Source organism: Mastomys coucha, unplaced genomic scaffold (assembly GCF_008632895.1).
Source record: "Mastomys coucha isolate ucsf_1 unplaced genomic scaffold, UCSF_Mcou_1 pScaffold11, whole genome shotgun sequence".
Classification (NCBI taxonomy): domain Eukaryota; kingdom Metazoa; phylum Chordata; class Mammalia; order Rodentia; family Muridae; genus Mastomys; species Mastomys coucha.
The window spans coordinates 14,665,718-14,678,064 of record NW_022196893.1 but is presented as its reverse complement, the minus strand read 5'-3'; the positions used below and the strand labels follow the sequence as shown (position 1 = coordinate 14,678,064).

The window sequence follows — 12,347 nt, the reverse complement described above, 5'->3', positions numbered from 1 at the left end:
AGAGTCAGGTGAGGGACACAGGAGAGGTGGGAGTGAGCACCTGAGAGTCAGGTGAGGGACACAGGAGAACAAAAGGCAGGTGAGCGTGCAGATGGTTCAAGGAGAGTCTGAAAACAGGATAGGCAGAGAGAGCAGTGTTTGGAGATAAGATTCCAGGGGCATCACAGTCAGTCATGCCGCCTTTTGAAGTGACCCTCTGAGTGGCTAACACAGGCTCAACACTGAAAGAGTGGTCACGGTGTTTCATCATCACAGCAATAGAAACCACATTAAGGGACCTTCCAATTGTCTTCAGGAATGCATTGGCCGAGGATGACAGCAGAAAGTGTGCTGAGGGGAAACCAGAGCCTGGGAGACATAGTATCCATGTTGAAAGGCAAACAGAGGAGCAGGCCACCTCTGCACGTGACACACAGGAGCGGTGGGAGTTCAGAGACTCCCATCATCCTCAGAAGCAGCTTCAGTCAGAGCTGGGATCAGAGCTTGAGGATGTGGGTTTTGTGAGGGCAGAGAGAGTTCCTCAGAATGCCATGGAAGAGTCGGGACTAGGAGGCAGAAGGGAGGCCTGAGGCCAAGCGAGAGAGATCATTCCAGGAGAGTGATCATTCCAGCTGGCAGATGAGGCTGTGTCTATGTGGTGGCAAGATGGATGGACACTGTGAGACTCACAGCTGTGAGACTCACAGCTTTTAAAAGATGCTGGCTGGGTCTGGAGACCAGGGCTAGCCTAGAGCTAAGCAGAGGCTCCTTGGTGGAACACTGGGGATTAGCCTCTGGGGTAGGAGCTACCACTTCATTTGCTTTTTGGCAGAATCTTGTACATTTTCAATATACTCCTTTTCAATCTTCCTGTAGGTTCTGAAGTGGAATCAGAACTCCGTGGGCAGGGCTTAGCAGACTCCCTGAGGGAGTCTGCTTGTTGGAGCTGGAGAAGCCCTGGGCTAGTCCACCTCCAAGCTCATCAACTGTGTGGAGTCTTATTACCCATCATGGGTTGTTTTTAATTTTCTCAATGACTTGCAATCCTCTCAGCTCCAGACACTACCCTCTGGGAATGCGCTTGGTATGAGCGAGCCTCCGTTTGTAAATCCCACACTTTGGCAGCTGCCTTGCCTGAGCGCACATCCGTCAGTGTAGTGCAGACCTAAAGGTGCCCTAACTCCAATTCCAGAGAGGCACCCACCTTTCTGACCCCAAGAGTAGGCTGGTGTGGCAGCTAACAAGTATCTGGGGACTTTAGACAGAGCCTAAGACTTGCTCACTTTAAGTCATTTGCTGTGGAAAAACCCCAGAAGAGACTCAGGAGCAAACTAAATTCCTGAAGGCCTCTAGACGACAAGGGAAGAAGGAAACTGTCCCCAGCCCACTGGCCTCTGTCCCTCCGGAGGCTGACAGCCAGCTCTATCAGCTGGGTTTTTTTTTTTTTTTTCAAGTGGTTGGGTGTGGGGGCGAGAGGCCTAAGGCCCTGTAATCAAAGGTGGCTTATGGGAGGCCTCTCATCACCTGGTCCCATGCCGTGTGTAGTTTTGATAGGGTATGTGGCATCAGCCGGCCACCATGCCAAGTCATAAACATCTTCCCAGTTTTCCAAATGCCTCCTTCTTGCAAGGATGCTTCTTACCTTCGAGGTGAAGGCTGGTGGCACCTGTGAGCCACTGTGACTCAGGTGTTCAGGAAAGGTGTTCAGAAAAATGACTCTAAGGCTTCCGTGGGACCGAGGTGGGCCCTGGTTTGATTTGCATTTTCTCCTAAAATGTTTTTATGCACCACAGCTCGGTCACTGTGACTAATCACAAGATTTAATGGCCTTAAACTGCTCACTGAGGACCCAATTCAATTAAAAAATGTCCTTCGGAAGCCATGAATAATCCTCTTGTCTTGCCTTTTTTCCCCCCTAGTCTTTCAGAGGCTTCTATTCTGAGAGACCAAATGGATTTCTTTCTCTTCTTTTCTTTTCTTTTCTTTTCTTTTTTAAGTTGGCATGAAACCAGTCTGCAGTCACCTCCTCTCACCTTTGACCCCACTTCTCCAGCACTCTGGCTGGGTTCACACTCCCTTGGGAGTGACTGACTTGCTGCCATTAGTTTGACAGACTGTGGAGCGAGATGCCAGTCAACGCCAAGGGGAGGCTCAAGTACCAAGACTTGCTCAGCAAGTTGAGCACTGAGAGTGTGCCCTCGGCGGCGCCCATGGCCGCAGGTGACTCTGGAGAATCGACCATGGCCCAGCGGGGAAGCAGCGCCCCTGAGGTCTCCCAAGGGGCCAGGTCCACCCTCTGCTCTCCTTCTCGGGACTCCAGAGCAGGGTTGAAATCACGGAGCCACCCCTGTGTGAGTGCCTATTCCCGACAAGTGCCCCCATGTTGCCTCCAGGCAGGTCTGTGTACACAGCAGTGTTTCTCCCGATAGGCTGCAGGTAATGGAGAAACTGGGCTCATGAGCCTAGAGGACGCTCCAGGGTCAGTTTCCAGCCAGGGAGGGTAGTTTGAGGAAGGGTTGGGGAGGGGCAAGGTAGAAAGGGGAACCCAGAAGAGGCCAGAAGGGAAGGAGGAAGAGACAGAGGTAAGGGGCATGGACAGGAAGCCTGGCTCTGACAAGGACAGACTCCTGAGCTTGGGCACTACCCTCGCCTGAACCGGATGAGGCCTATGGTGTCTTCCTAGGCCTTGGTCCTTAGTTTGACATAGAGCCCTGAACTGTAGACTCACACACTCTCCTGTATACCTACTATGCACTTAGGGCTGAATCATCCACACAATGTCTTGTATACCTACCATGCACTTGGGTGTTGGCTATTGCTCAAAATGGACAGAGGTCCTGGTATGTTGCTACAGGTCTCAGAGTGACAGTGACTGTGGTCTTCAGGGAAGTCAGAGGTGATGTAGAATGTGTCAGAAGCACCTTAGAAACAGCCACCTGCTAGTCCTCCCACACTGAGGACGATTAGGCTGCTGGTCAGTGGCGATCTCGGCAGAGACATGACCAGTGGCACCCAAAGGCTTTAAACAGGAAATTTAAACAGGGGAAATGAGTGTAGCATTAAGGAGAGACCCCTGAGAAAGGCTGGCCTTGAGGGTGGAAGGGACCGCAAGCCAAGGAGTGTGGGAAGTTCTGGAAATTAGGAAGGGCAAGGAGATGAGCTGTCCTCTAAAACGTGGCTACCTATTTCCAAAGTCCACTATTTTATGCGTTGGCTTGAGATGGCCCACTAGAGGAAGTAAGCTTATCTCCAGTGCCACCCACACAGCTGACCTGCAGATCCCAAGTCCTCTCTGTGGGTCCCACGACTGCCCCCATGAGACCCTCCAGTTGAAAGAATGCTTCTTTTCCACCCCCCACAGACCCCAGTGGGCACCCCACCCCTACAGAACTGCGAGCCCATCGAGAGCAGGCTCCGCAAACAGATCCAGGGCTGCTGGCGGGAGCTGCTGAAGGAATGCAAGGAGAAAGACACAGACAAGCAAGGGAGCATCTTGGCAGCGGAGTTCCTGGGTTCGTGGCCCCGCCCCCGGGGAGGCGGGGGTGGGGGCGGGGGACCTGCGGGAGCCTTATGGGTGGAGCTAGAAACGTGTGCCTCCCCACCAATGGTGCCGCTGGGTCCTCAGCACTCGTGGACAAGTTCAAGCTGGACATCAGCAAGGAAGAGAGCCAGCAGCTCATCGTCAAGTACGACCTGAAGAACAACGGCAAGTTCGCCTACTGCGACTTCATCCAGAGCTGCGTCCTGCTGCTGAAGGCCAAGGAGACCTCTCTGATGCGGAGGATGAGGATCCAGAATGCGGACAAGATGGTAGGTGTGCCAGCCAGGAGCCTAAGAGGTCCTGAACCCAGCAACTTGGCAGCACAGGGGGTCCTGGACAGCCGGGTTCTTCAAGCCCTGCGGGTCAGAGCCTGACTCTTTAGATCTCTGGCTTCCAAGTCCTTGGACTTTCATTCTCTGACTACCTGGAAGGTAAGGACAGGGGAAGATGGCCACCAGGTCAGTTAGGATAGTGTGTCAAGATATGTGCCCGCAGGGAGGGTAGGGTAGGGTAAAGGGGGTAAAGATGCGATCTGGGGGACATCTAACTGTGGATGTTAAAATGACTCCGGAGCTTAATTTCCTTAAAAGAAAGAAGTCGTCTGCCTCTGGAACTCTGGGGTCAGGCTCTAGAGATACAGCCGGGAAGCTAGAGCCTGGGGCCCAACCATCTTTTGGTAGAAGATACCCACTCAGAGCCCCAGAAACACTGGACTGTCCAGAGTGGGGCAGCACGTCCTCTCACACGGTGCCCTGAGGGTTGAAGAGGGCAAAGTAGGCATGTGGGGCCCAGGGCCCAGAGCCAAGAACATGGCTTCAGAACATGGCTGCCAGGGTACAACCTGGGGTGGGGCCTGGGCTGAGTGTGGGTGGGGCCTAGGCTGAGTGTGGGTGGGGCCTAGGCTGAGTGTGGGTGGGGCTTGAGCAGCTCTTTCTCATACACCCTCAGCGCCCCCCTACACTCTCCACCACTGTGGTTGTCCTTCCTGCCTTCCTTTCATTCTTTATTTTTGCTTGTCTTTTCTCTCTCCGTTGGTGAACGGAAGCGTTCTGAGACGAGGTCTTACTGCATAACCCAGGCTTGCCTGAAACTCCCTGGCAGTCTCCCTGCCTCACCACCAGTGCTTAACTGTGGCCTCAGAGACCTCGAAGACACCAGGACAGTCCTGCCCCCTCCCAGCTGTACAATAGTCACAAAGCCACATCCAACACCACTCTAGCTCTCTATCATACCCTCGTCCCGCTCAAACTTCTCCAGAGCATGAAGCTACAGAGTATGCTCCTGCTCCATCGTCTGTCACTCTGAGTCAAGTTTGTCTGACCTAGATCGGGAGCAGAGCTGGGCGGGGAACAGTGCTCAGTGGTAGAGTGGGAGCATGCTTGAGTAGCTCACACGAGGCCCAAGAGCAAGCAAACCCAGTTCCAATCACCTTAATAGCTCAGTGGAGGCTAACAACCTCATCACACCCACCCACCCTCCCCGGAAGCTATTAGAGGGACTGGGGCAAGAGGGCCATCCTAAAACCCATACAGGAAGCCACACACAGGAGGTTCTGGGCGAGATCCAGCACCCGCTGCTGCTTACCCACAGGAGGCAGGCCAAGCCAAAGCCAAGTGTACCATAAGCTAGCCCAGCCCTATAGGTAGGAGAGGCTGTCCCAGACCTCGTTGGATTCTCTTGGCAAATTCTCTCCCTAAACTCGCTCTGCTCCTCTGGCCTCAGTTACCCCTTCTAGAAGCAAGCTAGAATGGTCTGTGAGGAGCAGATGAAGGGGTCTCCGTGGGGAAGAGCCTGCTGATGCCTCTTCTGACCCACTGTCAAGAGCAGAGGGAGCCTGACACCCCTTCCCATCCCAAGAGAGTCTGAAGGGCCATAATGGGGGAGTTTGAGTGGCACAAGGAGAGACTGGGTTCTTGCCAGCTGCCCTAGAACATACCCACTGGACTGGCCCTGTCCCAGTTGTCCCTCAACTACATCTTCAACAGCGACGGTAGGCATGCCATGGGGGAGGCAGCTCAAGCGACAGGCAGCAGCAGGGTTGGCTGGGTTGGACACCGGTGTGGGTGAGCCAGGTTCCACAAGGCCCTGGCAGGTAGGCAGACTCAGCTTGCAAAGCTCTAGGGCATGGGGGTGTCAATGTCCCAGGTGCTGAGTGAGATACACACTGAAGGCAATTTAACCCCACTAGTCTGTTTTGGGGAGTGCCACATCTCAACTAAGCCTCCCTGAGACTTCATGCTTTCGCCTGTAATTCACCTTGGTGATATGCAGACATGTGTTGGGGCTAGAGCACTCAGACATCCTGTCTTCATCCCGTGGCACCCAAAGGAATAAGCACACTATTGTGAGACTTCTCATTACCACATGCTGTTGTCCGCTGCGGCTTTTCACGTACCTTTCATCCTAATAACCTACTAGAAGGCCCGGGCATTATCTTACCTCTGTATGGCTTTAACGTTGGCCTGGTATCCACACGGACCTGTTCTTGCAAATGGGACCTGCTGTGGCTGCATCAGAGCTGGAATCATGGTCCCCCTTTCTCAGCCTCAAGGTTCCCACACACACCGACCCCAGGTCGTGGGAACTCAGCATCCCTGAGGTGGTAGATCTGAAACAGCCCTCACTATGGAGAGACGGAGCAGGGCCAGGTTCTGGCTGAGGTGGCGGTCCGCAGTGTTTCCACCCCAGTTTGCATGCTCAGTCTCCATCTTGGTTTTAGAAAGAAGCTGGTGTGGAGACACCTTCCTTTTACTCAGCCTTGCTGCGGATCCAGCCTAAGATCGTTCACTGCTGGAGGCCCATGCGACGTACCTTCAAGACCTATGATGAGAACGGGACGGGACTCCTGAGTGTGGCCGACTTCAGAAAGGTGAGACTCTCTGCTCTCTTCTGCTATGGACCTGGAACACATAGCAAGCATAGGCCAGTAGCATAGGAAGCTCTGAAGGAACCCTGTAGTTACCTATGAAGGCCCAGGCTGTGGCCTACCTGCCCCTTAATTGCACACCACAGCTTCTTCTCCCTAAAGGTTTCTGGAAACTTCTAAGATGTGTGTGTGTGTGTGTGTGTGTGTGTGTGTTTTGAGAGGTCCCTGTCCAGGCCTCAGACCTGCTCATCTGTCCTATCAGAGTCCAGGGGCCCCGGGGTCTTTTAGCCCATGTTACAATCTCCTTTTAGAAACGAATGCTAACATCAGCTGCAGAGGAGAAGCCTATAACCTAATTCCTACACATTGCTAGGGACCTCTAGCAGGATTTATCTGGGCTGTGAGGGTAAGCAAGGCAAGAGCAGCTTCGAGAAGCAATCTCTTTCTTTCCATGGAGAAGTCTAGAGTAGGGGGGGCTCCAAAGCTGGCACAGCAGTGGGGTCAGGAATCCAGTTCTGCTGCCCTCAGCACCCAGCTTCCTCCCCCATCTCACAGTCCAAGGTGGCTCGTGGAGCCTCCACTTCATCCCGGATATTAGGAAAAAAGCATGCCCCTTCCCTTGAGAGGAAAGAGATGACAGCAGTGGGCACCTCGAATCCTTAGCCATGGCCGTACCATGCCCTGAGCCTGTGGATGGAGGAGGAGGGGGTTGGACCTGAAGCCACCACTGCTCACGGGTCTCCTGGCCCCCAGGTGCTGCGGCAATTCAGTATCAACCTGTCAGAGGAGGAGTTCTTCCACGTGCTCGAATACTATGACAAATCGCTCTCTTCAAAGATTTCCTACAACGACTTCCTGCGTGCCTTCCTGCAGTAAGCGTCCGGGCAGAGCAGTGCTGGGGACAGATGGGGCACCAGAGTCTATCCCCAAGACTAGTAAAAACCAGACAATGGAGGGCTTTAGTGAATTCCCCAGAGCTGCTTCAGAACCTAACCCTACCCATCACCAGACTCTCAGGACATGTAGGCTCGTGCTCTACCCCCCACTGAGGCCTCTCTGGGCACCACAGGGCGGCTGCTGGCCTCGGGCGCTCTTACTCATTAGTTTGAGCAAATAAAATAGTCTTTGTGGGAATGACTCTTGAGACTTTAAAAGAACTATGACTAATAAAGTATTTTAAAACTTGGGATTCTTGGGGGTTTGTTCATGACGGCCTGCAGGGCACCCCCCTACCTATCCCCGGCACAGTATTCAAGGGCCTAGGCTGCCTCTGCGAACCCGCTTTCTTAGATAGGAGGACAGCTGGAGGCCCATGGCTATGTCTGTCCTGCATAGTTTGTTTTGCCAACTTGGCACAAGCTAGAGTCATCTGAGAGAGGGGGAAACCTCAAAACTGGGAAACTTCCTCTCCCAGATTGGCCTGTAGGCAAGTCCATGGGCATTTTCTCAATTAATGTGGGAAGGCCCAGTTCTAGTCCACTGTGGGCATCGCCACCTCTAGACTGGTGGACCTAAATCACATAAGAAAGTAGGCTGAGCACGCCAGGGGGAGCAAGCTAGTAGGCAGTGTTCGTCTGTGGCTTCTGCTTCAGTTCCTGCCCTCTTGTTCCCACCCTGCCTTCCCTCAGTGCTGGGGTGTGACCTCAAAGCTGTAAGATGAAATAAACCCTTTCCTCCCCTAATTGGCTTTGGTCCTTGTGTTTATACAGCAGTAGATATAGGACAACGTCCCTGACCCTGCCCTCTAATGCTGAATCCCATACTTCTTCCAAGGTCTAGCCCTAAGGTCACCACTTGGGGCTCCTCCCCCAAGCCCTGAGGAAGGCAGTCAGGGTGCATGCTACCCTCATCCCTCCCCTCTTCATGGAAACACTGGGCACAAAGTCCAGCTGGCAGGGTGAGAATGGGGACCTGCTTTTGCACCCACACTTGATGAATGTCTCTAGTCTAACCAGGCATGGTGTCTGGATCTCTCTTGAGAAGAAAGCACAGCTGCAATTTGGGTGGTAGCTTGGGTCCAGGGATCCGCTCTGCTAGACTTCATGGCGCAGGGAGACCTGCTTTCTTGGACTCATCCCTAGCTCCTGGCACTGACAGCCAGATTGCCCAATGTGACACATGCAGTAGGGTCACATTGCAGCCTGTCACATAGACCGGGAGATACTTAGCTCTTAGAAGATCTGGTCAGTATCATTCTAACCCCAGAAACCAAAAGAGTCCCTGTGTTTTTTGAGTAACCTATTGAAATCCACAGTGGGAAGGACCAGTGAGGGGTTGTGGGTGCCTACATATGTGCCTAGACCTTGGCATTCCTCCCATCCTACACACTACCTTGAACTCTGAACCTGCTTTTTCTGATACCGCTCGCTCCCTTCTCAGAGCCCAGAGCCAACTCCGGACCTGGTGGCTGAGACTCAGCCACTGTTCAGGAACGAAGGGAGGAAGAGGGTGTGGCAGCAGGAGAGGTGGGCAGCTCTTCGGGTGGCCCATGAAGCCCAGACTATTCACCCCCTGTCCCTGCATGGAAGTGGGTGGACATCTCTTTGGCACACATGCCCAGCTTTCAGCAAAAATATTACCAGATCCTTCCGAAACCACAGTCTGCAGGGACAAGCATCAGCCTCAGATACAGCGTGGACTTGGAAATGGCTGGAGGTCGAAGCAGCTGGTGTGCCTGTTGCAATGGAAAAGGAGACACAGTAAATGTGACTACACAGAGAACCCTGGCAGAGGGAAAACCAAGGGCTCAGGGAAAATGCTGGAAACGCAGACCACAGTGCAAAAGGCAGATCATTGGCAAATGGGAAGACTGAAAGGGTGTGGGGCACTCAGCAGCATGGATAGATGCAGAGAGAGGAGTATGGAAGGTGATGGAGCTACAGGATGGGAAATCGGAGGTGGGGGGTGGGGTGGGTGAAGAATACCCAGAGGAGGCATGCTTGGGAAAACAGTAGCTGAGAGCCTCCACAAACCTGTCGAAGGCACTTGAACAACAGCAGGAAGAACACAGGTGGAGGTGGTATTCATCCAGGAGCATCCACCAAGACACAGCCATGGAGCACAGGAAGAGATGTACTCCCACAGAGGGGAGGGCCAGAGGGAAAACCTGAACACCTTTCCCAGAAACCACAATGGCATAGAAGATGAGGGCCAACACCCCACAGCTCACTAAAGACCCAAACCAAGGCAGGGATGCCGCTCTATGGATATGCAAAAAAAGCAAAGAGCCAGGGATGTGGCTCATTGGGTAGATCGCTTGCTTCACAAGCATGTGAAAGCCAATCATACTGGTGCACTACTTTGATCCTAGCCCTGGGGAGGCAGGCAGGAGGATCCCTGGGGCTGCTGGCCAGCCAGGCTAGATAGCCTTCAAGCTCAGGTTCAGCCAGAGAGACTCAACATACATATATACACATACATACATACATACATATATACATACATACAACAGAGAGCAAGACCACCTGACAATTGATGTCTGACCTCTATCTACATGCACAGAGAAATACATACATACATCACACACACACCAAAAACTTAAAAGGCTAAAGCTAGGCACAGTGACACACACCTGTAATCCCAGCACAAGTCATTAATTCAAGGCTAGCATGAGCTATAGAGAGCCTGTCTTGACAACAAAAAAATTAATAGTCAGTGACAGATGTTTTTCTAAAATAGTGTTACAGTGTGTCCTAGTTAGGGTTTTTATTGCTGGGACAAAACACCGTGACCAAAAAGCAAGTTGGTGAGGAAAGGGTTTATTTGGCTTAAACTTCCACATCACTGTTCATCATTGAAGGAAGCTAGAACAGGAACTCAAACAGGGCAGGAGCCTGGAGGCAGGAGCTGATGCAGAGGCCATGGATGGGTGCTTACTGGCTTGCTCCCCATGGCTTGTTCAGCCTGCTTTCTCAACCCAGGGCCACCAGCCCAGGGATGGCACCACCCACAATGGGCTGAGCCCTCCCTCACTGATCACTATAATTCAGAAAATGCCTTACAGCTGGATCTCATGGAGGCATTTCCTCAAGGGAGGCTCCTTCCTCTCTGATAACTCTAGCTTGTGTAAAGTTGAGACACAAAAGCCAGCCGGTACACATAGGCTCAAAGGAATGAAAGGAATTGGAAATGAAATAATTGAAAGTAAAAGAAAATGCTGTGTGCTAACGATTGTCCTCAAAAGCAATGTCTCAGAATCTGTAGCCATGTATTGGTTTGAGTACAACAGGTACAACAATGGCTTCACAAAGAATGAGGACAAAGAGCTGAGCTTGTACTGAGAGAGTAGGGTCTGCTCCTGTGAGTGACAAGCCAGACAGACAGGGGTGCTTTAAGATGTCCCTGCAAACCGTAAAGTAACCAGTAAAAACATACTGCATAATTATGTAAGAAGCACAAGTCAGTCAACAGGGATCAAAATGGAATCAAATATGCCATCAGAGGGGGAGGACATACTGTCAAGAAAGGGAGCACCACACAAGCTTGAGGACCCGGGTGTGGGCTCCCTACCCCACATTTAAAATCAGGGCTCGATGACATGTGCTTGGGATCTCAGCGCTGGGGAAATGGAGGTGAGTAAATCCCTGGGGCTCGCCAGCAAGCCAGCCTAGCCTACTTGGTGAGCTTCGGGGTCAGTGGAATCCTGTCTCAAAAATGAGGACCTGAGGAAGTCACCCAAGGTTGATCTCTGGTCTACACGCATGCACATATGCATGTGCACCCACATGTGCACCCTACACATGCAGGCACACCTGTGCACATACATGTACCCACACGCGTGCGTGCGCACACACATACACACACACACACACACACGTCACTCAGCAGTCAAAACAGAGAGGAAACTAATTGTCCAACAGCATGGTTGTCTGCACAGGACACTCCTAAGAGCCAAAATGCTCCTAGAATTAACCAGGCAGTGTGTCATCAGGTCATTAGAAGTCACTGGCATCTCCAGTTAGCATACACAACTGCAATGGGAAGTTTAAAACAATACCACTCATGACAGACCCCCTCCAGCAGACCAGGTAAACAGAAACCTAAAATTCCCCACAGGTCCTCCTGGGCAGTGGTAGACTATGCAGCACTGAAAAACAAGAACACAGATCAAAATCAGGGCAGGGGTGTGTGGTGCTTCTGGGTTAGAAGACTGTATTGTGGACACATCTTTCCCAATTGTCCTTTTCCCCTAAGATTTGTATAAGTGAGCCAAGTATGATGGCACACACTTTGAATCCTAGTACTCAGAAGGAAGAGGCAGGCAGGTCTCTGAGGGTTTTTTCTCCTTTTTAATCATATTATTATTATTATTATTATTATTATTTTATATTGTTTACATTTCAAATGTTGTCCCCCTTCCCCGACTCCCCTCTGCAACCCCTTCATCTGAATCCCCTCCCGATTGCCTCTAAGAGGATGTTCCTCCACCGCCCACACCTCACCCCTCTAGGATCCCCGAATGCTGGGGCAACAAGCCTCTATAGGACCTAGGGCCTCCCCTCCCGTTGATAAGGCCATCCTCTGCTACACATATATCTGGAGTTACGGGTTCCCCCATGTGTATTCTTTGGTTGGTGGTTTAATCCCTGGAAGCTCTGGGGGCTCCAGTTAGTTGATATTGCTGTTCTTCCTGTGGGGTTACAACCCTCTTCAGCTCCTTCAGTTTTTCCCCTAACTCTTCCATTGGGATCCCCAGCTCAGTCTGATGCTGGCAGAGCCTCTCAAGAGGACAGCCATTTTAGTCTCCTGTCTGCAAGCACTTCTTGGCATCAGCAACACTGTTTGGGTTTGGTGTCCAGATCTCTGAGTTTGAGGCCAGCCTGGTCTACAAAGTAAATTTCTAGACAGCCAGGGCTAGGCAGAAAAACCATGTCTTGAATAACAAACAAACAAAAAAACAGATTTATATTATTGTATGTATAGGTATGTGACTGTGTACCACATGTGTGCAGGTACCAGCAA

At 51.9% G+C, this 12,347-nt stretch overlaps 1 protein-coding gene across 4 annotated transcripts in view; it reads left to right on the top strand.

Moving 5' to 3' along the window:
• Efcab6 (EF-hand calcium binding domain 6) overlaps positions 1-7,575 on the top strand; it is a 203,569-nt gene extending 195,994 nt beyond the window's left edge. For all 4 annotated transcript variants that reach the window (XM_031351264.1, XM_031351255.1, XM_031351274.1 and 1 more), the window contains 5 exons: positions 2,085-2,330; positions 3,341-3,491; positions 3,605-3,789; positions 6,240-6,389; positions 7,140-7,575. In XM_031351264.1, coding sequence (XP_031207124.1) covers positions 2,085-2,330; positions 3,341-3,491; positions 3,605-3,789; positions 6,240-6,389; positions 7,140-7,262 — 855 coding nt within the window. In that variant the 3' untranslated portion in view covers positions 7,263-7,575. The remainder of the gene's footprint in view (positions 1-2,084; positions 2,331-3,340; positions 3,492-3,604; positions 3,790-6,239; positions 6,390-7,139) is intronic.
• The last annotated feature ends 4,772 nt before the right edge of the window (positions 7,576-12,347 follow it).